The 21933-nt window shown below is 38.9% G+C and overlaps 3 protein-coding genes and 1 pseudogene across 4 annotated transcripts in view; all 4 read left to right on the top strand.

Moving 5' to 3' along the window:
- The first annotated feature begins 2111 nt into the window (after positions 1-2111).
- On the top strand, positions 2112-2858 carry LOC139944645 (collectin-12-like; annotated as a pseudogene).
- A 2161-nt stretch (positions 2859-5019) lies between these two features.
- Positions 5020-5754, top strand: LOC139943713 (C-type lectin domain family 4 member A-like). The gene has a single exon (XM_071940459.1). The coding sequence runs from the start codon at positions 5020-5022 to the stop codon at positions 5752-5754; it is 735 nt and encodes a 244-aa protein (XP_071796560.1).
- A 1587-nt stretch (positions 5755-7341) lies between these two features.
- Positions 7342-8091, top strand: LOC139944647 (aggrecan core protein-like). Its single transcript, XM_071941707.1, has one exon. It carries the CDS (start codon positions 7342-7344, stop codon positions 8089-8091), a length of 750 nt encoding a protein of 249 aa, XP_071797808.1.
- A 2711-nt stretch (positions 8092-10802) lies between these two features.
- LOC139943863 (rab11 family-interacting protein 4B-like) overlaps positions 10803-21933 on the top strand; it is a 63774-nt gene continuing 52643 nt past the window's right edge. For both annotated transcript variants that reach the window (XM_071940723.1, XM_071940722.1), the window contains exons 1-3: positions 10803-11046; positions 15543-15651; positions 19399-19481. In XM_071940723.1, the coding sequence (XP_071796824.1) occupies positions 10927-11046; positions 15543-15651; positions 19399-19481 (312 nt within the window). In that variant the 5' untranslated portion in view covers positions 10803-10926. The remainder of the gene's footprint in view (positions 11047-15542; positions 15652-19398; positions 19482-21933) is intronic.

Raw genomic sequence — 21933 nt, 5'->3', positions numbered from 1 at the left:
ACCCCGAGCACACAAAGTTGTGTGCTTTCAGATGCTTGATTTCGAGACCTCAAATTCTAAACTTGAGGTCTCGAAATCAAATTCGTGGAGAGTTACTTCTTTCTCGAAAACTACATCACTTCAGAGGGAGCCGTTCTTCACAATGTTTTATACTATCAACCTCTCCCCATTACTCATTACCAAGTTAGGTTTTATGCTAATAATTATTTTGAGTATTTGCCAATAGTATCCACTGTCTTTCGTGACCTGTTTTTACTATATTAGGCAAGATTTCCATGTGCTAAGCTGGTGATTCTTATGAAAGTGCTTCATTTTTATTCACTGACAATGATTCTTGATATTAGAGAAAGGTTAGTATCTTTTTGTACTGTATTTGGGGGGATTCTACATGTCTATAGCACGAGTCGCGTGAATTGGTTTTCTTTTTAACATTGGGTTTCAACCTACATTGCTTTGACGTGTACTGAAAACAAAACCACGCAGTTTATTATAGAGACTGTACAAAAAAAAGCACCAGACTCACTTTCATGTGTGTTGTCTCGTATATACGTCAGGATATCAGACATAGGGAGGCCAACGAACAGCACGACTTTTTGACACCAGGCTAACTTTCTTTATTCAATATCTTTATGATATCTTCCTGATATCTCAATAAGTATAATAACGTTCACAGCTAAACTTTTCACTTGTGACTGTAATATCTCAGTTGCGTTGACAAAAAAACACTATCATGTAGAAAGTGAATCAATGTTCTCGGTGTGTTGCTGAATATTCCCATTAGTATTGCAACCGCCTGACTGTTGTTGCGACTGTTAATTGATGAGTGCTTAAACACTGTTGTTCTTCATTGAGTGTTTTGTTTTTCACTCTTTTGCATTTAAAGGAACACGTTGCCTCGGATCGGTCTAGTTGATCTCTGAAAAGCATTTGTAACCGTTTGTTATAAAATGCACATGGTTGGAAAGATGATGTAAAAGTAGAATACAATGATCCACATAAACATGCCTCAAAGTTTTGACTCCCATAAATGGCCGACCGTGTTAGTTCGCAAAGTAAAAGGAAAACTACGCAATTTTAAAGAGGCAGCCAGGCTTCTATGTGGATTATACCCATGCCTATATATATACAGCAATTGCAACGGCAGCTGAAGCAACAACAGCAGATAGCCAAATTACAATAGAGTCCATACAAATGTATTCATTATGTTTTGCTTTTAAATTGTAGTTATAAATAGCTGTTTTATTATTACTGTGTACCTTATTGAAACAAGGTATAAAACAAAAACGGATGCCATGGTAACAACAACCTCTATTTCAAATTAATTTAGGAAATGATATCAACAAATATAATAAACAATCTGACGTCACACTGCAAATCATCATGGAAATATTGAGGCCGAATATTTATAAGTCACTGTCTTGATTTAAGCTTCCCAGAAGGTCTTTTATTGTTTGACAGTGGATCAATAATCCTCATTGTGCTGCTATTAAATTTGAATGCCTCTTCAAAATTTCAAAAATAAGAGGTTTGCCGGTTGTCGCGATTAAAGGCAGTGTACACTATTGGTAATTGTCAAAGACTAGCCTTAAAAGTTGGTGTATCTCAACATATGCATAAAATAACAAACCTGTAAACATTTGAGCTCAATCGGTCGTAGAAGTTGCGAGATAATAATGAAAGAATAAAGCACCCTTGTCACACGAAGTTGTTTGCGTTTAGATGGTTGATTTCGAGACCTCAAGTTCTAAATCTGAGGTCTCGAAATCAAATTCGTGGAAAATTACTTATTTCTCGAAAACTATGGCAGTTCAGAGGGAGCCGTTTCTCACAATGTTTTTTACCACCACCCTCTCCCCAATACCCGTCACCAAGAAAGGTTTTATGCTAATAACTATTTTTGAGTAATTACCAATAGTGTCCACTGCCTTTAAGTACAATGCGAATCAATAAAAGAATACCTATGCTATACATAATAAAAATAAAACATTCAGATAGACGAACGTGACTACAGGCCCAGTTTTTGGTGTGGTAACATATGGTATTTTGATGAAGTCTCTGTCTGTAGTGAAATACTGTCTGTTATATAGAAACCAGAGTTGTTGTGCAGCAAGATGATGTTGTTTCTTCAAAGCATGAATACCATTCTGTTCCATCTCTTGATATTGATGACAATGCAAAGCATTGTTATCGTCCTCTCCTCTTGTCCAACTGGCTGGGTAAAATGGCGTCAGTCTTGCTACATCTTACTGCCTGAGAAGATGAACTGGATGCAAGCCGAGGCGGCATGCAAGCGACCAGGGAGCAACCTCATAGTGCCTGATTCAAGAGAAGAAAGCAACTTCATCTTCGAGTGGGCAGTGAAAGGGAAGGGAGGTCTATGGATTGGCTGCACAGATGCTGCTCAAGAAGGAGTTTGGCTGTGTGGAGGTCAGCCTGCAAGATTCACCAACTGGTATCCGAACCGTCCTCACATAGATTCAGGGTTGAACTGTGCCCGAATGACTATATACAACGGTGGAGCTTGGTCTGATGACTTAAGTTGCAATGTCGATACCACATTTTATAAAGAAGCCGTATGTGAGATGCCGGTCCCTACCGTGCCAGTCTAGCACACCCTAATTGATCACAATGGGCGTGTCTATCAATACTGCCCCATCGATCACGTCATCGACAACCTGGCCGTAGAGGGTGTGATTGCTTGTGGCAGGGCGTGTACATCAGATCCTCGTTGCCACTCCTTCAATGTTTGGCAGAGCAGCGAGAGAGAGAAGAAATGTCAACTCAATGACGTCACCTTTCTTGACGACGATCACACCGATTCCAAGGATATCGAGGGTTGTGTCTACTTTGAACTTTGAGTATTTCAAATCACATTTCTTATGTTTTGTTGTTCAATGCAGTCTAGTCACCGACATTAGGGACTTTTCGTTTTCGACGACGGATGGTTCTGCGACGGTTGTTCAGCTAAACGTTGTCGTTTTTAGCACAACGAAGTTTCATCCCAAGTACTGTCGTAGAAATTGAGGGACGACCGTCCTCAAAGCCGACGCATGCGCAGATGACGCCAAATGTCATCTTTACCGTCGCAGAACCATCCGTCGTCGAAAACGAAAAGCCCCTAAAGACCGACATGAACCGATGCTCACTCACAGTACTAGTGTGCTCGCTTGCGGCAGTTCTAAACTAACTTGACGGTTTAAAAGTAAATCCAGACTATACTGAAGCATTATGTGGATGTGAGAGACATTATGAATCAACTTCATGAGAGAATAACATCTTCAAATAAAGGCCCCGTCGGCTGATTACCACCCCGGTCGATCCGTGTGAACTGGAATAATCCTGCTTAGGGTGAATTGGATCAGCTAATCATTGTATTCATGATTTAGATTTTTATACAATCATTGAAATCTGTCTATAATTTGATATAAACTCATTTTCTTTAGTCAATACATTTTAGATAATTTTCAGTAAAAGTTCATTGTAGCTGGTTCCCCGTAAAGCAGTTCTTTCAATCAGCTTGTGACGTAGATTTGATTCAAGTCCCGTTCTCGGTTGAGAGCTTCCTAAAGCATACCACGCCAACTGCACTACTAATATTAATCCGCGCTCGCCGTCAAAATGTGGTTCTGAGATAGTGGAACAGGGCCAAATTTCAAGGCTCTGCTTACCGCCGGATTCTGCGCTTACGATCACGATTCCGCTTGACATGCAAGCAGTGTCTTACCAACTGCAGACAACATAACTGTGACGTCAAAATTCGTATACATTCACATTCGCAAGAAGTATGAACCGCGCTTAAAAACTCATACAACAATGCCAGTTTCGTTAAGCTGGTTCAACAGACAGTAAGCAAGGTTGATATTTTAATAGAATGTTTACAAACTTTTAATTTTTTGATATTCTGGGTTGGTGTTCTACATGGAGAATTCCAGCGTTGCTTAGAAGTTTATTGTTTTGCATAGAAATTGCAGAGTGTTATTTGAATAGTTTCAGTGACTATTGTGTGTTTTTGTCAAACAAAATTTCAAAAGACAATGATCCATTGTATGAGTTATATGAACAAATATTCACATATGTAAACCTCAGACAGTTTCGCGTTTCCTATTGATGGAGAGTGCGTCACGTGGGGTGCTTAAACGGTTGATAATCACAAGCTTGAGCTACTTATAACCGGTTGTTTTCAGATACATTTGTGCGGGTTAGCCCACAACCTCGTTCTAAGGGGTGATTGATCTCGCCGTGCCATTTTGGCCCAGTGATAAGAGGATGCATACTACTACTACTAGTACACGCTTGATATCCGAAAACTGTCACAGTCATAAAAATGCGACACCCGTACACTAGAACACAAGGAAATGATGTCGAAATAAGCTTTACAGAGTTTCTTACTTCATACCACCTTTTAACCAAAAAGGCATTTATGAATGGGAATAGAAGAGCAGTGACTCGTTCTTCAACTGCCGTTTAAACTTGTCGTTTAAAACCTTGTAGTTTAAAACCTTCGGCTTGAGCCTTCATCGAACGGCCACGACCCTGCCGGTTTTAAACGGTAGTGTAAGAACTCGTCGCTACCCTTTTATTCCCTTATTTATTCATGAAACAAAAAAAACAATATCTACCTTGGGATTATTTAGTGCTGCGATAATTCTCTAATGCATATGCATCCATTATTTGTATAGTCATCCTTTTTCAGAAATCGAATAAATTATTCTTAGTGTAATTATTTGATCGTCTACCTCCATAGGGTCCCTTGTTTTCGCTGGCTTCGAATCCATTAGGCTCATTATTTAGTGAACTTGTAAGAGACACTTAGAGCACTTAAAACAAAAACAGTTATTAATTTTAGATGATTTGACAGAAGCAGTTGAAAACGGTGAAGGTGACGATAGGACACACACTATCGGCTGTATACTTGTGGTGCATCAACTGTTGATTGCATGTTCAATCCACGATTGGTGAAAGACAGATGTGTCAGTTTATGTTTCACATAAACCATAGTTACTGTGGCGTGTGATTACAATGTTTCTTCAAAGCATGAACTCCAGTCTGTTCCATCTCTTGATATTGATGACAATTCAAGGCATTGTTATCGTCCTCTCCTCTTGTCCAACTGGCTGGGAAAAATGGCGTCAGTCTTGCTACATCTTACTACCTGAGAAGATGAACTGGATGCAAGCCGAGGCGATATGCAAGCGACCAGGGAGCAACCTCATAGTGCCTGATTCAAGAGAAGAAAGCCACTTCATCTACGAGTGGGCAGTGAAAGAGAGCGTTGGTATGTGGATCGGCTGCACAGATGCTGCTCAAGAAGGAGTTTGGCTGTGTGGAGGTCAGCCTGCAAAGTTTACCAACTGGTATCCGAACCATCCTCACAGCGACGCAGGGTTGAACTGTGCCCGAATGACACGATATCAAGATGGACTTTGGGCTGATAACATAAGATGCAATAGCATCGCATCTAAAGCAGCCGTATGTGAGATGCCGGTCCCTACCGTGCTAGTCTACCACACCCTAATTGTCCACAATGGGCGTGTCTCTCAATACTGCCCCCTCAATCACGTCATCGACAACCTGGCCGTAGAGGGTGTGATTGCTTGTGGCTGGGCGTGTACATCAGATCCTCGTTGCCGCTCCTTTAATATTTGGCACAGCAGCGAGAACGAGATGAAGTGTCAACTAAACAACGCAACCTTTCTTGAGGACGATCACACCCACTCCAAGGATGTCGAGGGTTGTGTTTACTTTGAACTGTAACGGTGTCCGTTAGCGATTGATGTTGCCAGAGATACAATGAACCCGCTGTCAACTCACAGACCGTGGATGTATTCGACGTTCCTGTGAAATCGCCATGACAGTTATTTCCTGATCTAGCAGCAAGTTTAGGCAGCACTGTAATATTCAGCTGAACTTTCACTTTTGACTTGTATGAGTATTTCAATTCACACCAATCTGTTTTGTTCTTCAATGAAGTAAAATCACCGGCAATGACCGGCATGAACCGACAGGGAGCACCTTCAATAGTGCGTTTACTCCGAGACAGTTTAAAACAAACTTTGGCAGTTTAAAACAGAATATAAAATAGACTAACTGAAGCATTAAGTGCATGTGTAAGAGACATTATAAACCAACTTCATAGATAAAGACAAACAACATTTTCAAAGGAAGACCCCCATCGGCTGACATCCCCCACCCGCCCACTCTCCGTTCGACCGGTGTGAACATGGGCTAATTCTGCCCTGGATAAATCGGATCAGAATAATATATAATAATTACAATACTCCCCAGGATCTCGGTGTGCTCTTATTGTCTCTTGACAGGTTCTTCAAAACATCGGTGACACTTGTGGAAGTGTCGTGGCCAAGCGGTTAGGAGCACCGAATTCAAACTATGGTGTTTCTGATCAGCAGAGTGTGGATTCGAATCCCAAGCCGTGACACTTGTGTCCATTAAAGGCTGGTAGATTACAACATTGTGAGAAACGGCTTCCACTGAAGTGGAGTAGTTTTTGAGAAAGTAGTAATTTTCCACGAATTTGATTACGAGACCTCAGGTTCAGAATTTGAGGTCTCAAAATCAAGCATCTGAACGCACACAACTTCGTGTGACAGGGGTGTTTTTTCTTTCATTATTATCTCGCAACTTTGACGACCGATTGAGCTCAAATTTTCACTGGTTCGTTATTTTATGCATACGTTGTAATACACCAACTGTGAAGACTAGTCTTTGACAACTACCAATAGTGTCCAGTGCCTTTAAGCAAGACACTTAACACTGCGTCGTCCTTCGGAAGGGACGTAAAGCCGTTGGTCCCATGTGTTGTGTAAACGCATGTAAAAGAACCCAGTGCACTTATCGAAAAGAGAAGGGGTGCGCCCCGGTGTTCCTGGCTGTGGTTACTGTATGCGCCACTGCACCTTGTAAACCCTGATAAGGCGCTTACTAATTGGGTTTCAAAATTCATCACTGCAATAACTTATCTTTCTGAAAGTTTGTATAAAAAATACTCAGCGCATTGAGTACCTTGTTTGGTAGATACGTGCACTATAAATTAAGACTTCTGTATTATTAGTATTATGTGTTTTCTGGTTGCCATCCCAACCGGTTGGCTGAAGCCAGCTAATTTGCAAAATTTACTTACGCACCAACAGTTCGAAGTGTAATCACCATTTAGCTCTCTCTCTTATTGTTCAAGCATGAAGGGTAAAATTAGCACAACTTAGCGTGTCGCTCGTGCGACGGGTACGTTTCATTTTACATGGTGTGGTAACCTATGGTATTTTGATGACACTTGTGGAAAACTGTGTTTAGAGTGACATGGAAACCATAGTTGTTGTGCACAAGATGTTGTTTTTTCTTCAAAGAATGAATTTCATTCTGTTTCATCTCTTTATATTGATAACAATGCAAAGCATTGTTATCGTCCACTCCTCTTGTCCGACTGGCTGGGTAAAATGGCGTCAGTCTTGCTACATCTTACTGCCTGAGAAGATGAACTGGATGCAAGCCGAGGCGGCATGCAAGCGACTAGGGAGCAACCTCATAGTGCCTGATTCAAGAGAAGAAAGCAACTTCATCTTCGAGTGGCCAGTGAAAGAGGGCGTTGGTATGTGGATCGGCTGCACAGATGCTGCTCAAGAAGGAGTTTGGCTGTGTGGAGGTCAGCCTGCAAGATTCACCAACTGGTATCCGAACAATCCTCACAACGACGCAGGGTTGAACTGTGCCCGAATGACTATATACAACGGTGGAGCTTGGTCTGATAACGTAAGTTGCAAATATGTCGATACCACATTTCATAAAGAAGCCGTATGTGAGATGCCGGTCCCTACCGTGCCAGTCTACCACACCCTGATTGATCACAATGGGCGTGTCTCTCAATACTGCCCCCTCAATCACGTCATCGACAACCTTGCCGTAGAGGGTGTGATTGCTTGTGGCTGGGCGTGTACAACAGATCCTCGTTGCCGCTCCTTTAATATATGGCAGAGCAGCGAGAAAGAGAAGAAATGTCAGCTCAATGACGTCACTCGTCTTGAGGAGGATCACGGCAACTCCGAAGATATTGAGGGTTGTGTCTACTTCAAACTTTGAATAATCGTTCCTCTAGTCACCGGCAAAGACCGACATTAACCGACAGGGATCGACTTCAACGGTTCGTTCAAATCACTCACGGAAAATTAAAGGAACACGTTGCCTTGGATCGGCCGAGTTGGTCTTTGAAAAGCGTTTGTAACCGTTTGTTATAAATTGCATATGGTTTGATAGATAATTAAAAGGTAGAATATAATGATCCACACAAGTATCACTCCAAATTGCGTGGTTTTCATTTTACCTCGTCGACTAACACGGTCGGCCATTTATGGGAGTCAAATTTTTGACTCCCAAAAATGGCCGACGGTGTTAGTTCGCAAAGTAAAAAGAAAACCACGCAATTTCGAGGCAAATTTGTGTGGATCATTGTATTCTACTTTAAAACATCTTTCTAACCATATGCATTTTATTACAAACGGTTACAAACGCTTTTCAAAGACCAACTCGACCGACCCAGGGCAACGTGTTCCTTTAAAACAAACTTGACGGTTTAAAAGACTGAATGATTGAAGCAGTATGTAGTTGTAGGAGACAACAAAGTGGAAAAGACAACTTCAAACACCCCCAACTTACACGTTCTAATGATGATGATAAATATGCCTTGAAATATTTTTGTCTGAAATTTCATATTTGATGAGAAATAAATAATCTAACTTCGCGTTTGGAGTTTATAAGTCAGTAAGCGTTTTATTCATGAATTTTTTGTTTTGGTATCGATGCAATGCAAAATTTGTAATCTTTTTTTTTTCACTATTCTCTCTTGACCCAGAATAGCCCATCGATCTCGAACTTCTACAGGTTTGTCAATATAGTTACATAAAGTTCTTACACTGCCATCAACTTTTTTGCTAGCAAAACCAATAATGTAATTTTAGTTAAGTGTACGTACAATAACAATTATTTACCAGTGAAAATTTCATTTCAAAAGCTGGTTGCGTTATAGATATCCCCTGAACTCCGACGCAGAAATACAGAATAATTCCTAAAGGAATACACAATCTGAGAAGCGTTACCGCAGTAAAGCCTTTTATTTTCAAATTTGTTTTGGAGGCAAAAAAATTGTATCTTTTTATATAACCATGATTACTTCAAAGTAAAATGTTTCTCAATTTTGTTTAAAGTTTCTGAAACTGATTTAATTCTTAAAGAAGCCGTCTAAGAATTACTAAACCAGTGAGGTTTACACATTTCTGGAATATTCTTTCTTACTACGTAAATTTGTATAACCATTAATTTTCCTAAAAATAGTTCTTCTGCACCCAGTGTTTGTAACATTATTATTATTATTTAAAAAACACAATGGATTATTTGAGAGGAGGCTCAATGTTAATGTGCAGGCATGTAAATATTACATTTTCGTCCTATAATTACTTTGTTTCATAAAAATGCCCCTACATTTTGCTATGATATAGTTTACTCAGCGTTGGCCTACCTCACAGGCAGCGCGATACTGCTACATGCTTCAATTATTCAGGTTGGCCGGCCCCATTATAATGTAGAATAGCGCCCTCTTTTGGTTCTGCAGTATATCATACGGTACAATAACTCTTTGGTAGATGAAACCGCTGAAAATGAAAAAAAAATTATGTTGTTTGGTTATTAATAGGCCCATATCTCTCATTATTATATTTGTGTATTAATTTGTTGATGGGTTTATTTAGCTATTCCTTATTATTTTTGCTACTTATTCATGTATTATTATGTATTTTGTTTATTCTTTCATTTATTCTTTCATTTTTTTGTGGAATATTTTAAAACGTTTCATGGCTTTTGAATGTATCACTTTCGCACCCAATAAAGTTCTTGCACAGAAAAAAAAAACAATATCCAAATTGTATTTTTTTAATTACTCAAACCATAATTTATCTCCGATGCTCGAACTTTAAAATCATGAGTTTTTGTTTGGGGGGAGGGGGGGGGGGGGTGATGTTGCCCTACACTCTCATTGTTAAATTTAACGGTTATGTGAGTGACAAGTTCAGAGTTCAATTAATCAGATTAAAAAGGAGTAACATATACGATATAATGTATGTAACTCTGACTATGGTAAGTTATCTTCCTGAATCTAACTTGTATCGTGGAGGTTGTCACCGATAATCCATCACTACCTACCTCTAAAACGATGTGTTCTCCGAGTTGCATCTAGCGCCCCCCCCCCCCCCCCCCGTCCTCAACCACCACCAATAACACATACACAGTATGCGACTATGCGTCACACTTTATTATTGTTTGTCAGACATCCATTGTTTGAGTCTATAACAGCTGCTTCACCTTGACTCTTTTCGCGAATAGACCTTAGCCTTGAAGTGACCGAAACACAAGTTTCTTAGAAATTGAGTTGGTGACCCATGCGCCATGGTTGACCAAAGATGAAAGTCAACAAACGCTGTGTCCTAAAGTTGCTCCAAGTCCTTTGTAATTTTGAGCTGTTGTGAGAATAATATGATAATTAAACTGTTATCTTATGAGTGTTCACTATAAACTATAAATACAGTACTCATACCAAAACAGTGCAAAACCACTGCAATAATAAGCCAGAAGGTTTTCACGGCAATTTTTGACTTGGCGATCCCAACGTTGGGAGGTACCGCAATAAAGTAGTGACAGACAGGCTTGTACAAGTTTATGTTTAGCGCGTGGTGCGGTCTTTTACGGTAAGGAAAATGTACACAAAACAGCAGCAGACACAACACACGCACACACAGCTGCTGATGCGGTAACAACAGGATACGGAAACAACGCTTGAATTTTCCTCCAGGAGTTTCCTCGAAAATGTCAGCGAAATTGTGAGGCAAGTCTTGCATGGAGAAAGGAATTGATAATCTTATATAGGCCATGGCCTCTGATCGGCATCTTAGGACTGTTTTTGAGGCTCTGGACGAAGGAAACCTCGGGTACATCACGGCGGATAGATTTGCGGATTTGGCGAAAGACTTCGGTGTTCACGATCAAGACGTGAGTATTTTATAGTCAGTTAGTCAGTTGCCAGGATAAACCATAAGCAGGATTATATAACCAGATTCACAAATTTATGTCGGCCGGCCGTGGCAGTCTGCAAAAAGTGTGGATTCATGTTTTCTTTTCAGTACAATACACAATTATACAATATAGGAGGTTTGGTAGCTGGTGTTGGTGTAATTTGATCATGGATGGAGGAAGGACCCCATGTTTTGAAAGTTTTGCCTGCAAACATTTTTTACTGGAATGGAAATTTATGAGCAATGATTTGATTCAAATGATGAACTAAAGAGGGCCCTTCAAGAGTCAATGAACCGTAAAATGTAACTTGATAATACCATGGAGGAATAAATTAATTTGTTCCTCCATGATAATACTATAGAAATCGAACTGTATTCATTGTTCTATGTTCACGGTTCATAATAAGCTATCCTTTGCTGATTTGTCAGAAAGTGTTAATTCCTCCTCATTGTAGTGTAGGAAAATCAGGCATTGTTTTAGATGGTTATTTTAAAAGCTTTGTGGTAGAACCATGGTATTGGTAGAACCATGGAGAACAGTTGAGAATAGAGACATTCCAAAGCAGGAGAGGTCATGACCTTTTCTGCCCGAGGGGGGAGGATCTCCCCCAGCCCTATGTAATAAGCGGAGGGAGACCAATGCTCCTAGAACTTTGAGGTTTGTTCAGCTCCTATTGTCTCCACGAATCTCATAGTCATGGTTGGTGGAAGCGATAGCGGATAGTTCGTGAAGACGATAGTAAAACAAACCTCATAGTTCTAGGTAGGATTAGTGTTATCTCATTCATTACTGTTGGGCTGCTATGGACCTTTATCATACATGTTGCCATTAGTCATAATACATCATGCCTCCCTTTTAACATTGGTATTTTTTATAGTCGCTTATAAATAAAATGATAAACAAATATAGATGTTAAAACTTTGGAGCCATAACGACCCAGCAATGTGGGCTGGTGTTATCACTGCATGGTTCCCCAGGAAAATCATCTAGACTTTAGATAACAGAAGTACTTAAAAGTAATCTACTTGGGTGGCATTTGCCAAAAACAGCCTTCTATTTCTAGACGAAACTCAAGACTAGAAACTGAAAGCTATCCAAGCATAATTTTGTTTATTTATTGAAATTTATTGCGCAGAGAAGCAAATCCAGTACAACAAATGTTTGTAGAGCGTTCTTTTCAAACAAATGTTTGTAGAGCGTTCTTTTAAAACAAATTGATAGTGTGGAAGAATGTTATTCTTGGTGGAAATTATTCACCCAAATCCAAAAAAATAGTATTACAATTTTCGATTGGTCATTGATTTTTTCAAGTCTTTCAAATTAACCCTTTATCATAAATTTCACTGCACAAACATTTTTAGACCATCAATTGTCAAAATCCATTATCTTTTCCATGAATGAGTTTTTATGACGTACATAAAATATGTGCGCTACATGCCAGTATGGTTCATGAACTCTACTTATTCTGTCTAGGGTGGGACCACAATTGTTTAACCAGCAGCTGTATTTGTTAATTTAAAATGGTAGGCTATGACTCATACAATGCAGCCGATAAAAATCTAATACGAGAATTATTGATTAAAAACCTGATGCTATCATTGTTATAATGTTCAAATATGAAACTAGCAAAGTGGATGACGTTCATAGTGTTTGTAATGGGTTGGTATTTCCACCACCTTTTATGTTGGGGATTTAAAAGAATGTGCATTATAACTTTACACCAACTGAACACACGTTGTATAAAGGGTGGTCAGATTGGAAAACTTCCCTTAAAAAATATTTGTGCCTGAAAGTTTGGGAGAGATTCAAGTAAATCAATGTGGATTTTTTTTTTTTTTTGGGAGACCAACATTTGATGTTCCAAAACAGTGAATACATATTTAAAGACAATGGACACTATTGATAATTGTCAAAGACCAGTCTTCAGAGGGAGCCGTTTCTCACAATGTTTTATACCATCAACCTCTCCCCATCCCCATTACTCGTGAGGTTTTATGCTGATAATTATTTTGAGTAATTACCAATAGTGTCCACTGCCTTTAAAGCTATTTTGGATATTTTCTCTGATGGCTGATTAGTCTAAAGCACATTGTATACAATTGTCCTTATTGAGCCAACTGACTTTGTCCTGTAGCTAATTACGGACATAATTACCTCCATGGCCCCGGTTATTATCAACATCAATGTTGTCTTCATTGAGGTGCCCTTCACCAAAGGAAAACTGACTTGCCCTCCTGAGAACTAGTCTTGAAATGTGCACGTATCAGCTACACATGTAGGGGGAGACCCCTCCATGTTAAATTTGCATCAAAGATAAACTGCTTATAAATAAATAAATACCACTATCATCTGAAAAAATAACCCATGTTTCCACACAAACTAGCTTACATAACAAAAGGCATGTTTGTAGTCTCTGAATGTATTTCGCGCTTGAAATTCCATATATGATGAGAATGGCACTTGTTTCATTTTATTTTTACTAATTTTGGTTGCTCCCCCACCAACAAAAATAAATAAAAATACAAAAAGTGGGTGTGGGCCAACGTGCTTCCTGCACCCCCCAACATTTATTTACTCCCCCCCAAAAAATAATTTCCTAACCGCCCCCCCCCCACATTTAGCCCCCCCCCCCCCCTGTTCATGATCAATACCAGTGCAATGTAATACCTCTCAGTTTCTCAACACGGATACACACTTGTCCTAACCCCACCTGACTCAGTCTAAAACCATAACAAGACCCAAACCGATCGAAGTAGTACTGGTTCAAAACTAGGCGCTTTCGGCCCCATTGTCATGTTAAATACAGGGTCTTTTGTTACGCACACAACAGGAAGGGTGACCAATGATCTCAATGGACAAAAGAATCTAACGGTTTTTGGAGGGGGGTAATGGTATGAGTGTTTGCTTTTCACATAATTGGGCGTTAAGGACATGTCTTTTTTATTCTGATGTTGAATGAAGCCTCCATCAAAATGGATTGTTTGCACTATAGCCGTGTTTAATTTTTAAACAGGTGGAAAAAATTACTTGAAGTTAGTTGCAAATTCCTTGGATTTAAATCCAGAAATAATACAGTAGGCTACTGTCCAAATATAAACCAATTGTAGTTAGGTGCATTTACAATGTATTAATTTTTCTTTGCCTGAGTCATTGTCATTAGGCCCCATGTTTATAATTTTTGTCTCATTATTTGATATAAATGCAATACAATCTAAATTGCAATTTGATTTCAAAATGTTTATTCAATTGTAGGATACAATACTTCCTCGAATTCAACGAGATGTGGTGGTGTTGTTGAAATTTCTGTAAAATTATGATGTTGAACTTTTTCATTTGTGTTGTGACAAGTGATTTTTGTTATTATTAAGTTATATCGAGCTATAAACCCCAAGAAAAACTGAGTGGCATGTACATCAATAAATTTTAGGTGAACATTATACACAGACATATTTACTAGAATGGATAACTTGGGTGATCCCAAGGTTTACACCAAATTAGAAATATAATAAAATGATATGTCTCTGTCTGCTTCAACCTTTGTGTTTGCATACATTTGTTTTTGTGTGATTTTCTGTGGTTTTTTTTCCCTTATAGGCCTAAATCCAAATTTCAGGAGAGAACATGTTTGATCAAATGTTGTTTTGGAGATTTTTTTTCTGGTTTTGAATTTGTTTGATTTTTTTAATTTTTTTTTTTTTTTTTTTTTTTTTGGGGGGGGGAGGAGTTCCTTAACTCAAAGAACAAAAATCCCAATAAATACATTTTGTAACAATACACTGTTTACAATTTAAAGATAGTGGACACTATTGGTAAATGTCAAAGATCAGTCTTCTCACTTGATGTATCTCATCATATGCATGAAATAACAAACCTGTGAAAATTTGAGCTCGATCGGTCGTTGAAGTTGTGAGATAATAATGAAAGAAGAAAAATCCTTGTCACACAAAGTTGTGTGCTTTCAGATGCTTGATTTCGAGACCTTAAATTCTAAATCTGAGGTCTCGAAATCAAATTCGTGGAAAATTACTTCTTTCTCGAAAACTACGTCACTTCAGAGGGAGCCGTTTCTCACAATGTTTTATACTATCAACCTCTCCCCATTACTCATTACCTAGTAAAGTTTTATGCTAATAAATATTTTGAGTAATTACCAATAGTGTCCACTGCCTTTAAGGCTCAAATTTCAATAGTTATGAAACAAGGAATCATAAATAAATGGTTGTAAAACACCTGTAATGTTAATAAGCTGAATCGCTAAATGCAGAGCAATGGGGGCGGAATCGTTAATAAGGGTTTGATGCTTTTCTTGTGTAGTTTTATAAATTCCTGATGAAATATACACTGGCTGTTTTGCTTCCTTACTTTAGATTCCTTAGATTCAAATACTGCAAAACTCAAAGACAATCTTTTTTTAGTCTCCAATTTTTGAATTATTTTTTTTCTCTCTTTGAATCCTTATTTCCCCTCTGCAGGAACTTGGACGTCTATTGGGACTTTTGGATCCAGCACACACTGGGGAAATAAATTATAACTCTTTTTGCCAAGGAATTCAAGCCGTTGCCACAGAACCTACAGTAAAAGGTATGCAGCTCTTTAAAAGGATGGATGAAGAAGAAAACAAATCGTAATCTTTGGTGTTTGGAAGAGAAAATCAGAGTTTTTCAGTGACCTGACAGCTGAACCAGTTAGCTTGTCAGTTTTTTTGCTAGTACCAGTCAACCTTATTCTATGAATTATGAATGCGTTTGAACTCTAAACTTAGCCGGCTGGACAAGTTGAGGAGTAATTTGACTGGTATTCCGGCATGGGTGTATGACCCATGGGATGGCTGGGGGGGGGGGGGTTCTTCTGCTCTCTTCTATTTGGCCAAACAACTAGGGTAAATTCGGGCACAGGGACAACAAGTGTGTATAATTTTCCATCTTGCACTTTTAAACAAACCAAACTGTACAAGTTTGATCAAAATCAGTGGTCACACACTTAAAAGTAAAATTTTAAAAAGTGTTAAAACCAATTGTGTTTTGTCTGGTCTTTTTAATGGAAATGTTTCTCTTGAAAAAGGGCTCTTGTGCTTTTTCTTACTCATTCTTGTGACAACTCTTCTCACGATCTCATCATATGTTTCCCTCAAAATATAATCTGTCAAGAAAACTTTTCCTTGGAATTGAAATGGACTGACACCGTGTGTGGTTTTAACCATTGGCAAACAAAGTTTTAAGTAAACCCTTACCCTGGTTGGTTATTGTCTTACACAACACAAGTACTTTGTGAATACATTCGTTTATTATTGCAGACTTTGGGGATATTGAATAACTTCATGGGGGAACAGTGTGGTAGGCTTACTTTGTTTTCGCAATAGCAACTCTGAGAGCCAATCTATTGTTATTGCATCTGAATGAACAGTGGCACCACAAAGTGATGAAATAACAGAGTAGGGATATTTTTGCAGAATTCAAGCAACTTGAACTACTGCCAAGGCTCTGTGACCTCATGGTGTGTTTATAACCCATGGTGTAGTCGGGCCAAGACACTGCGCTGTGACACTGTGTGGTGCCACTGTTAAACCAGAAACACTGACCCCTAAATCTCACATTTCAACTCAATTATAAGTTATTGCTTGTAAATAAGCCCTTTGTTGCAACATGTAGGAAAGTCTGCAAGTTGAAATAGGCAATGTATTCTTATTCCTTAATGCTTCCTGGGGCTGGAAAAAAATGATGCATTATCATTTCATTTTACTTTACAAAATTGCAGTCTATGTCATAAGGAGCTGATTAGTCTTCTGCCAAGAAAGTTTTCTCACTTCTATAGAAATTTCTTTCTTGAGAAATACAGTTTTGAAAAGTCACCCTTGCTTACTTTATTTCTCACAATCAAGAGTAAAGTAGCCTATTTTGTACACATAAAACAACCATCTTGTGCTGTTTCACAAAAACAGGGGCTGCAATAAATAAAAACCTCATAAAAACATCATCCATTTATTGTTGTTTTTGCTAAAACAAGATCACCTAATTAAAGTATGAAATATTCACAGGTCATTCATGTTGGTTAGATGGTGATGGTAACTCAAAACAAGAGAATGGACCTTAAAAAATGAAACAAAATAAGTTTCCAGTTGAACCAGGTTCAGGCCTGTACTGTATGCTTTGTTTTTGAAAGGGCAAGGGCAGTCGCCAAGGCATTTTCTCCTTGGTAATTGGTAAAGGGCAACCTATGAGGAAATTGTAAATTTCTAATGGAGGATTTAAAGGCACCAACTTGATTGCCTCCATGAAGTTTCAGGCCTACAGGTTTTTACTCAGAAAAGAAAGGTGGTCAGATGATGGTCATCCTTATAGTATACAAAAAAATTACTGCTTCGAGTGCTATTGTTCAAACTACGACTCCCAAGGTGATCCCCGGAGCGACTTCTATTTTGGAAAATGGAACGGTCCGGGTATCACCGAGGGAGTCAGAGTTTTAACCATAGCGCGAGTAAAAGCAGTCATATTTGTTTTATAACACTCCAACAGACTATTTATCATCCTCGTACATATACCGTTCGTACGCGCGTTTTAGATACACAGATACACAACTCATTGGGTTCGAGGTGGGTAAGAAGACGTCTGGGTTCTGCGCGCATTGTGATAGTCATCGGACTATCACACGGCAAACGATGCACTATCACACGCCTGCAGTTTTCTAGTAAAACTAAGATACATCATGTGACGCGCTCTAAATCAATTTAAAGGCAGACTCATGCTATTTGTAAGGGCTGTTATACATGTAATGGTCAGAGCATAGTCTGGTCAGAGCATGCAGTGCATGGTCCATCAGTCAGCCCCCCTTAGGTCAACCCTTTTCAGATGTTCGGAGATAAGAGAAATATCAGAGCATGGAGTCAGAGCTTGTGTGTGGTTTCTTCCCCAACAGTCAAAACATTGAGAAAAGATCAAGAGGTCAGCACTTGAGTGTCACCAATGAGCAGCTGGTTGACATCACTTTGGACTGATCTCTTTCTACTAGAAAGATAACATTCCAAAGTCCTGACCTATGGGCTCCTCTAACAGGAATCATATTTCCAACAGGAATAAACCCCTTGTTCAACAACTTAACTTAAAAGGGATGTACGACTTTTGGACTTGGATGTGCGACTTGGATGTGCGACTTGGATGTGCGAACTGGGCTGTAAAAAAATAATATTTGAAAGCGTTCCACATGAAATGAATATGATTAAAAAAGATGTTTTAAAAGTAGAATATGATTCACACAAGTATGTATGCCTCAATATTGTGTTCTTTGTGAACCAACACAGTCCCCAATTTTGTGGATTCAAAGGCCTATTACTTATTTAGTTTACAAAATTATTGTGTTGGTTCACAAAGTAAAAGGAAAACCTCACAATTTTTAAGCCATTTGTGTGGAGCATTTTTTCCTACTTTTAAAACATTGTATTTCCCACCATATCATTTGATACCAAACACTTCCAGGAGCTTTTTTTTTTGCCTAAAATCGCCCGAACGAAGGCGATGTGTCCCTTTAAGACCCTGGTGCCTGGTACCTGTAGTCTTGGTTCCAAGACCATCGATGTTGCGAGGCCACACACAACCAACGTTCCGGTCTATATGCACGGCAAAAACTGTATACGCATTGTAATGAATAAACGTAGAGCATTGTAATGAATAAACGTAGAGGGAGCTCTGTATTTTCTGATTTTCTTGGTGGAAATCAGAAATACAGAGCGCCCTCTAAGTTCATTCATTACAATGATACAGTTTTTGCCGTGCATATAGATCGGAACGTTGGTTGTGTGTGAGTGCGCAACACCAATGGTTAAGGAACCATGACTGGGTACTTGTGGAGAAAGACTGGTGCTGAAAAGGGAATTCCCATCTGAACTACAATGTATTGAGTAACACTACAGCTGCCGAGTGTGCTTTCAAAACAAACAAATGACCTGAAATAGTACATAGAAGATTGTTGCTTTTCTAAAAAAGGAATATTTGCAAAGAAGTAAACATTTTGGTTCTACTTAAAAATTTTGGGACACGGGATTTAAGCATTCAAGCCCTTTTATTGTGATTTTTGTTAGAAACATTTGATTAATATTGGATTAAGTCTGTGCCCTGCAGGTACATGTAGGCCCTTCATGTATTTGGGGTACAAATCATTGTGAATGAATGAATTAATGAAAACATTTTGTACTGTACATTTTGTTCCATCAGTGTTATAATCATGTAAGAAGAAGAAACAAAACTGTTACCCTAAAAAAATACGTGCAACTGCAAGATGCAAAGCCAAACAAAAAAAAACAATTTAAACAACTGTCTTTCTTGTTATTTTTTTTAGCACAAGTAAGATCCTGCGACTCTCCCCTCCTTTGGTCAGATGGAAAGACAAAGATAGATGATGATGACACGCATAGCAACGGAGTAAGTACACTAAAATCATTCCCAGAACCTTTTTAAAACTACGGCTTGGGCTTAGACTTGGGTTAAGGCTCTGGCTAAGGCTTTGACTGAGGCTTAGGCTATGGCTGAGGGTTAGGCTTTAGCTCAAGCTTATATGCTAAGGCGTTGACTGAGGCTTAGTTTATGGCTGAGGCTTAGGCTTTAGCTCAAGCTTAATGCTTAGGCTTTGACTGAGGCTTAGGCTTTGACTGAGGCTTAGGTTATGGCTGAGGCTTAGGCTTTAGCTCAAGCTTATGCTTAGGCTTTGGCTGAGGCTTAGGCTTTGACTGAGGCTTAGGCTATGGCTGAGGGTTAGGCTTTAGCTCAAGCTTATATGCTAAGGCGTTGACTGAGGCTTAGTTTATGGCTGAGGCTTAGGCTTTAGCTCAAGCTTATGCTTAGGCTTTGACTGAGGCTTAGGCTATGGCTGAGGCTTAGGCTTTAGCTCAAGCTTATATGCTTAGGCTTTGACTGAGGATTAATTTATGGCTGAGGCTTAAAGGCTTTAGCTCAAGATTATGCCACCATGTCTAAGATGGGCTCCATATCGTATTTGAAGATGATTTTATGGTTTTATGAGTATGTTCTGTATGTCCTGAAATTCTGTGTGTGTTTCTGTGTCCATTTTTGAGTTATTCTTGCCTTTGCTCCAAAGTTATTCTGTGTGTGAGGCAATACGCCCTGGTGCATAGAACTGTGGCGTGCAAACGTCAAAGTACCTAGTTTCTCATTATGCGTTTTGATAGCATTTTTTGTGGGCCTACATGTAAGAAAGATGATGAAATTGCTCAATAAAAATGAAGGGTACAACTGAAATAGCTATCAAAAATATGTTAATTGATTTCAATAATTATTATTGTTAATATTTTTTTTGTTTCAAATATTAAATTTAAATAAAACAGGGCGGCTGCCAAAATAGAGGCGGGCGGGGACAAGCAACATGTTACTTATTTTACTATGCCTAAGAAAATTAAAATAAAACCATACGGAACACCCCAGATTACAAAGAGACTTTCAAAACCAAAGATAAATGTATGTAAGCAGACTTTGTACCCGCAAGCTTTTTCACTCGCAAGCTTTCTAGCTTTGCCTGCACTCATAATTCAAAGACTACGCTTCCGGTACTAGGCTTCAAACAGGTGGACAGAGTCTCCACTTGCTAACTTCTTGCCCAAATCACCACCTCACCATGCCAAGATTTAGCATGAAGGAAATGTCTATTGGAAAATATGCTCATTTGGTGTCATTTATGAGCTTTTTCCTTCATCTCACATTTTGAAAGTGTAAGTCAGAGGGGGGGGGGGATGTCTTTGTGTCTATTGGACACCCTGTTTCAAGTTTTGACACCTTGTTTGGTCTGTCATTTACACTTTAGTATGTGAACATTTTAACCAGCAAATTTTGGCTAAAACCTTGTCTCTATAGGGTCTTTGCATAAAGAGCTCACAATTTAAATTTGTAGATTGAAGCATCATGGATTTTGTGTGAGCGCACACTCTTGTCGCCAGTTTGCAGTCTGCATAAATGTTGCTTAGATCATCAGTTTGAAATGTTATCAACTCATTTCATTAATATAATATGTAATAGACCGGTTATGTAGCGCTGATTCCATCGCAGAAATGCTCCGACTCTGAGAGGCGCTTTACAATAAAAATAAGAAAAACTCCTAACTTTTATTTTTAACAATGAAAAGTGAAATCATGAAAAAGTCAAAAATAAGGTCCACAAATTCGATCATTATAAAGGACTTTAAAGGATAAAGTAAACAGATAAAAGCAATCAGCAAGAAACCATTAACCAGGAGAATCATCAGTTTGAAATCACCCTGCCCAATTCATTAACCAGTGGAACCACTGGCAGAATCAAAATAAGCAATGATGATTTGTGGACTCTCTCTCTTTAAGATTAAAGGGGTCCCTGGGGGATTTGTTAATTTTGCATTTCACATTTTTTTATCAACCTGTACTAACAAAAGTGTTCAGTGAATAATTTACTCCTGTTGATTTTGGCCTTTTTTTTTTAGACATTAAATCAGCAGCAGGGGGTTCCATTGGCTAGCGATTGGAAGGTGGGTTGCGGTCGAGTCCCTGAAACTTTCATGGGTCCCTCTGAAACTTTCAATGGGTCGCTGGCCGAAGCGTTTGGGAACCACTGCTTTAGAAAACAAATCTCCCAGTTATTCCTTGAAGAAATCAAAGAGTTTTCATTCATTTATTCCAATGGTAGTAAGATTTTACTTTCATTCCTTTGTGGAGTATTCAAGGCACTGTACACGTTTGGTAATTGTCAAAGGCCAGTCTTCTCACTTGGTGTATCCAATCATAAGCATAAAATAACAAGCCTGTGAAAATTTGGGCTCAATCGGTCATCGAAGTTGCGAGAAAATGATGAAAGAAAAAACACCCTTGTTGGACAAATTTGTGTGCTTTCAGAT

This window comes from Asterias amurensis, chromosome 11 (genome assembly GCF_032118995.1).
Source record: "Asterias amurensis chromosome 11, ASM3211899v1".
Lineage (NCBI taxonomy): Eukaryota > Metazoa > Echinodermata > Asteroidea > Forcipulatida > Asteriidae > Asterias > Asterias amurensis.
Note: the sequence above shows the minus strand (reverse complement) of the source record. Positions and strands in the feature narration are given on the sequence as shown.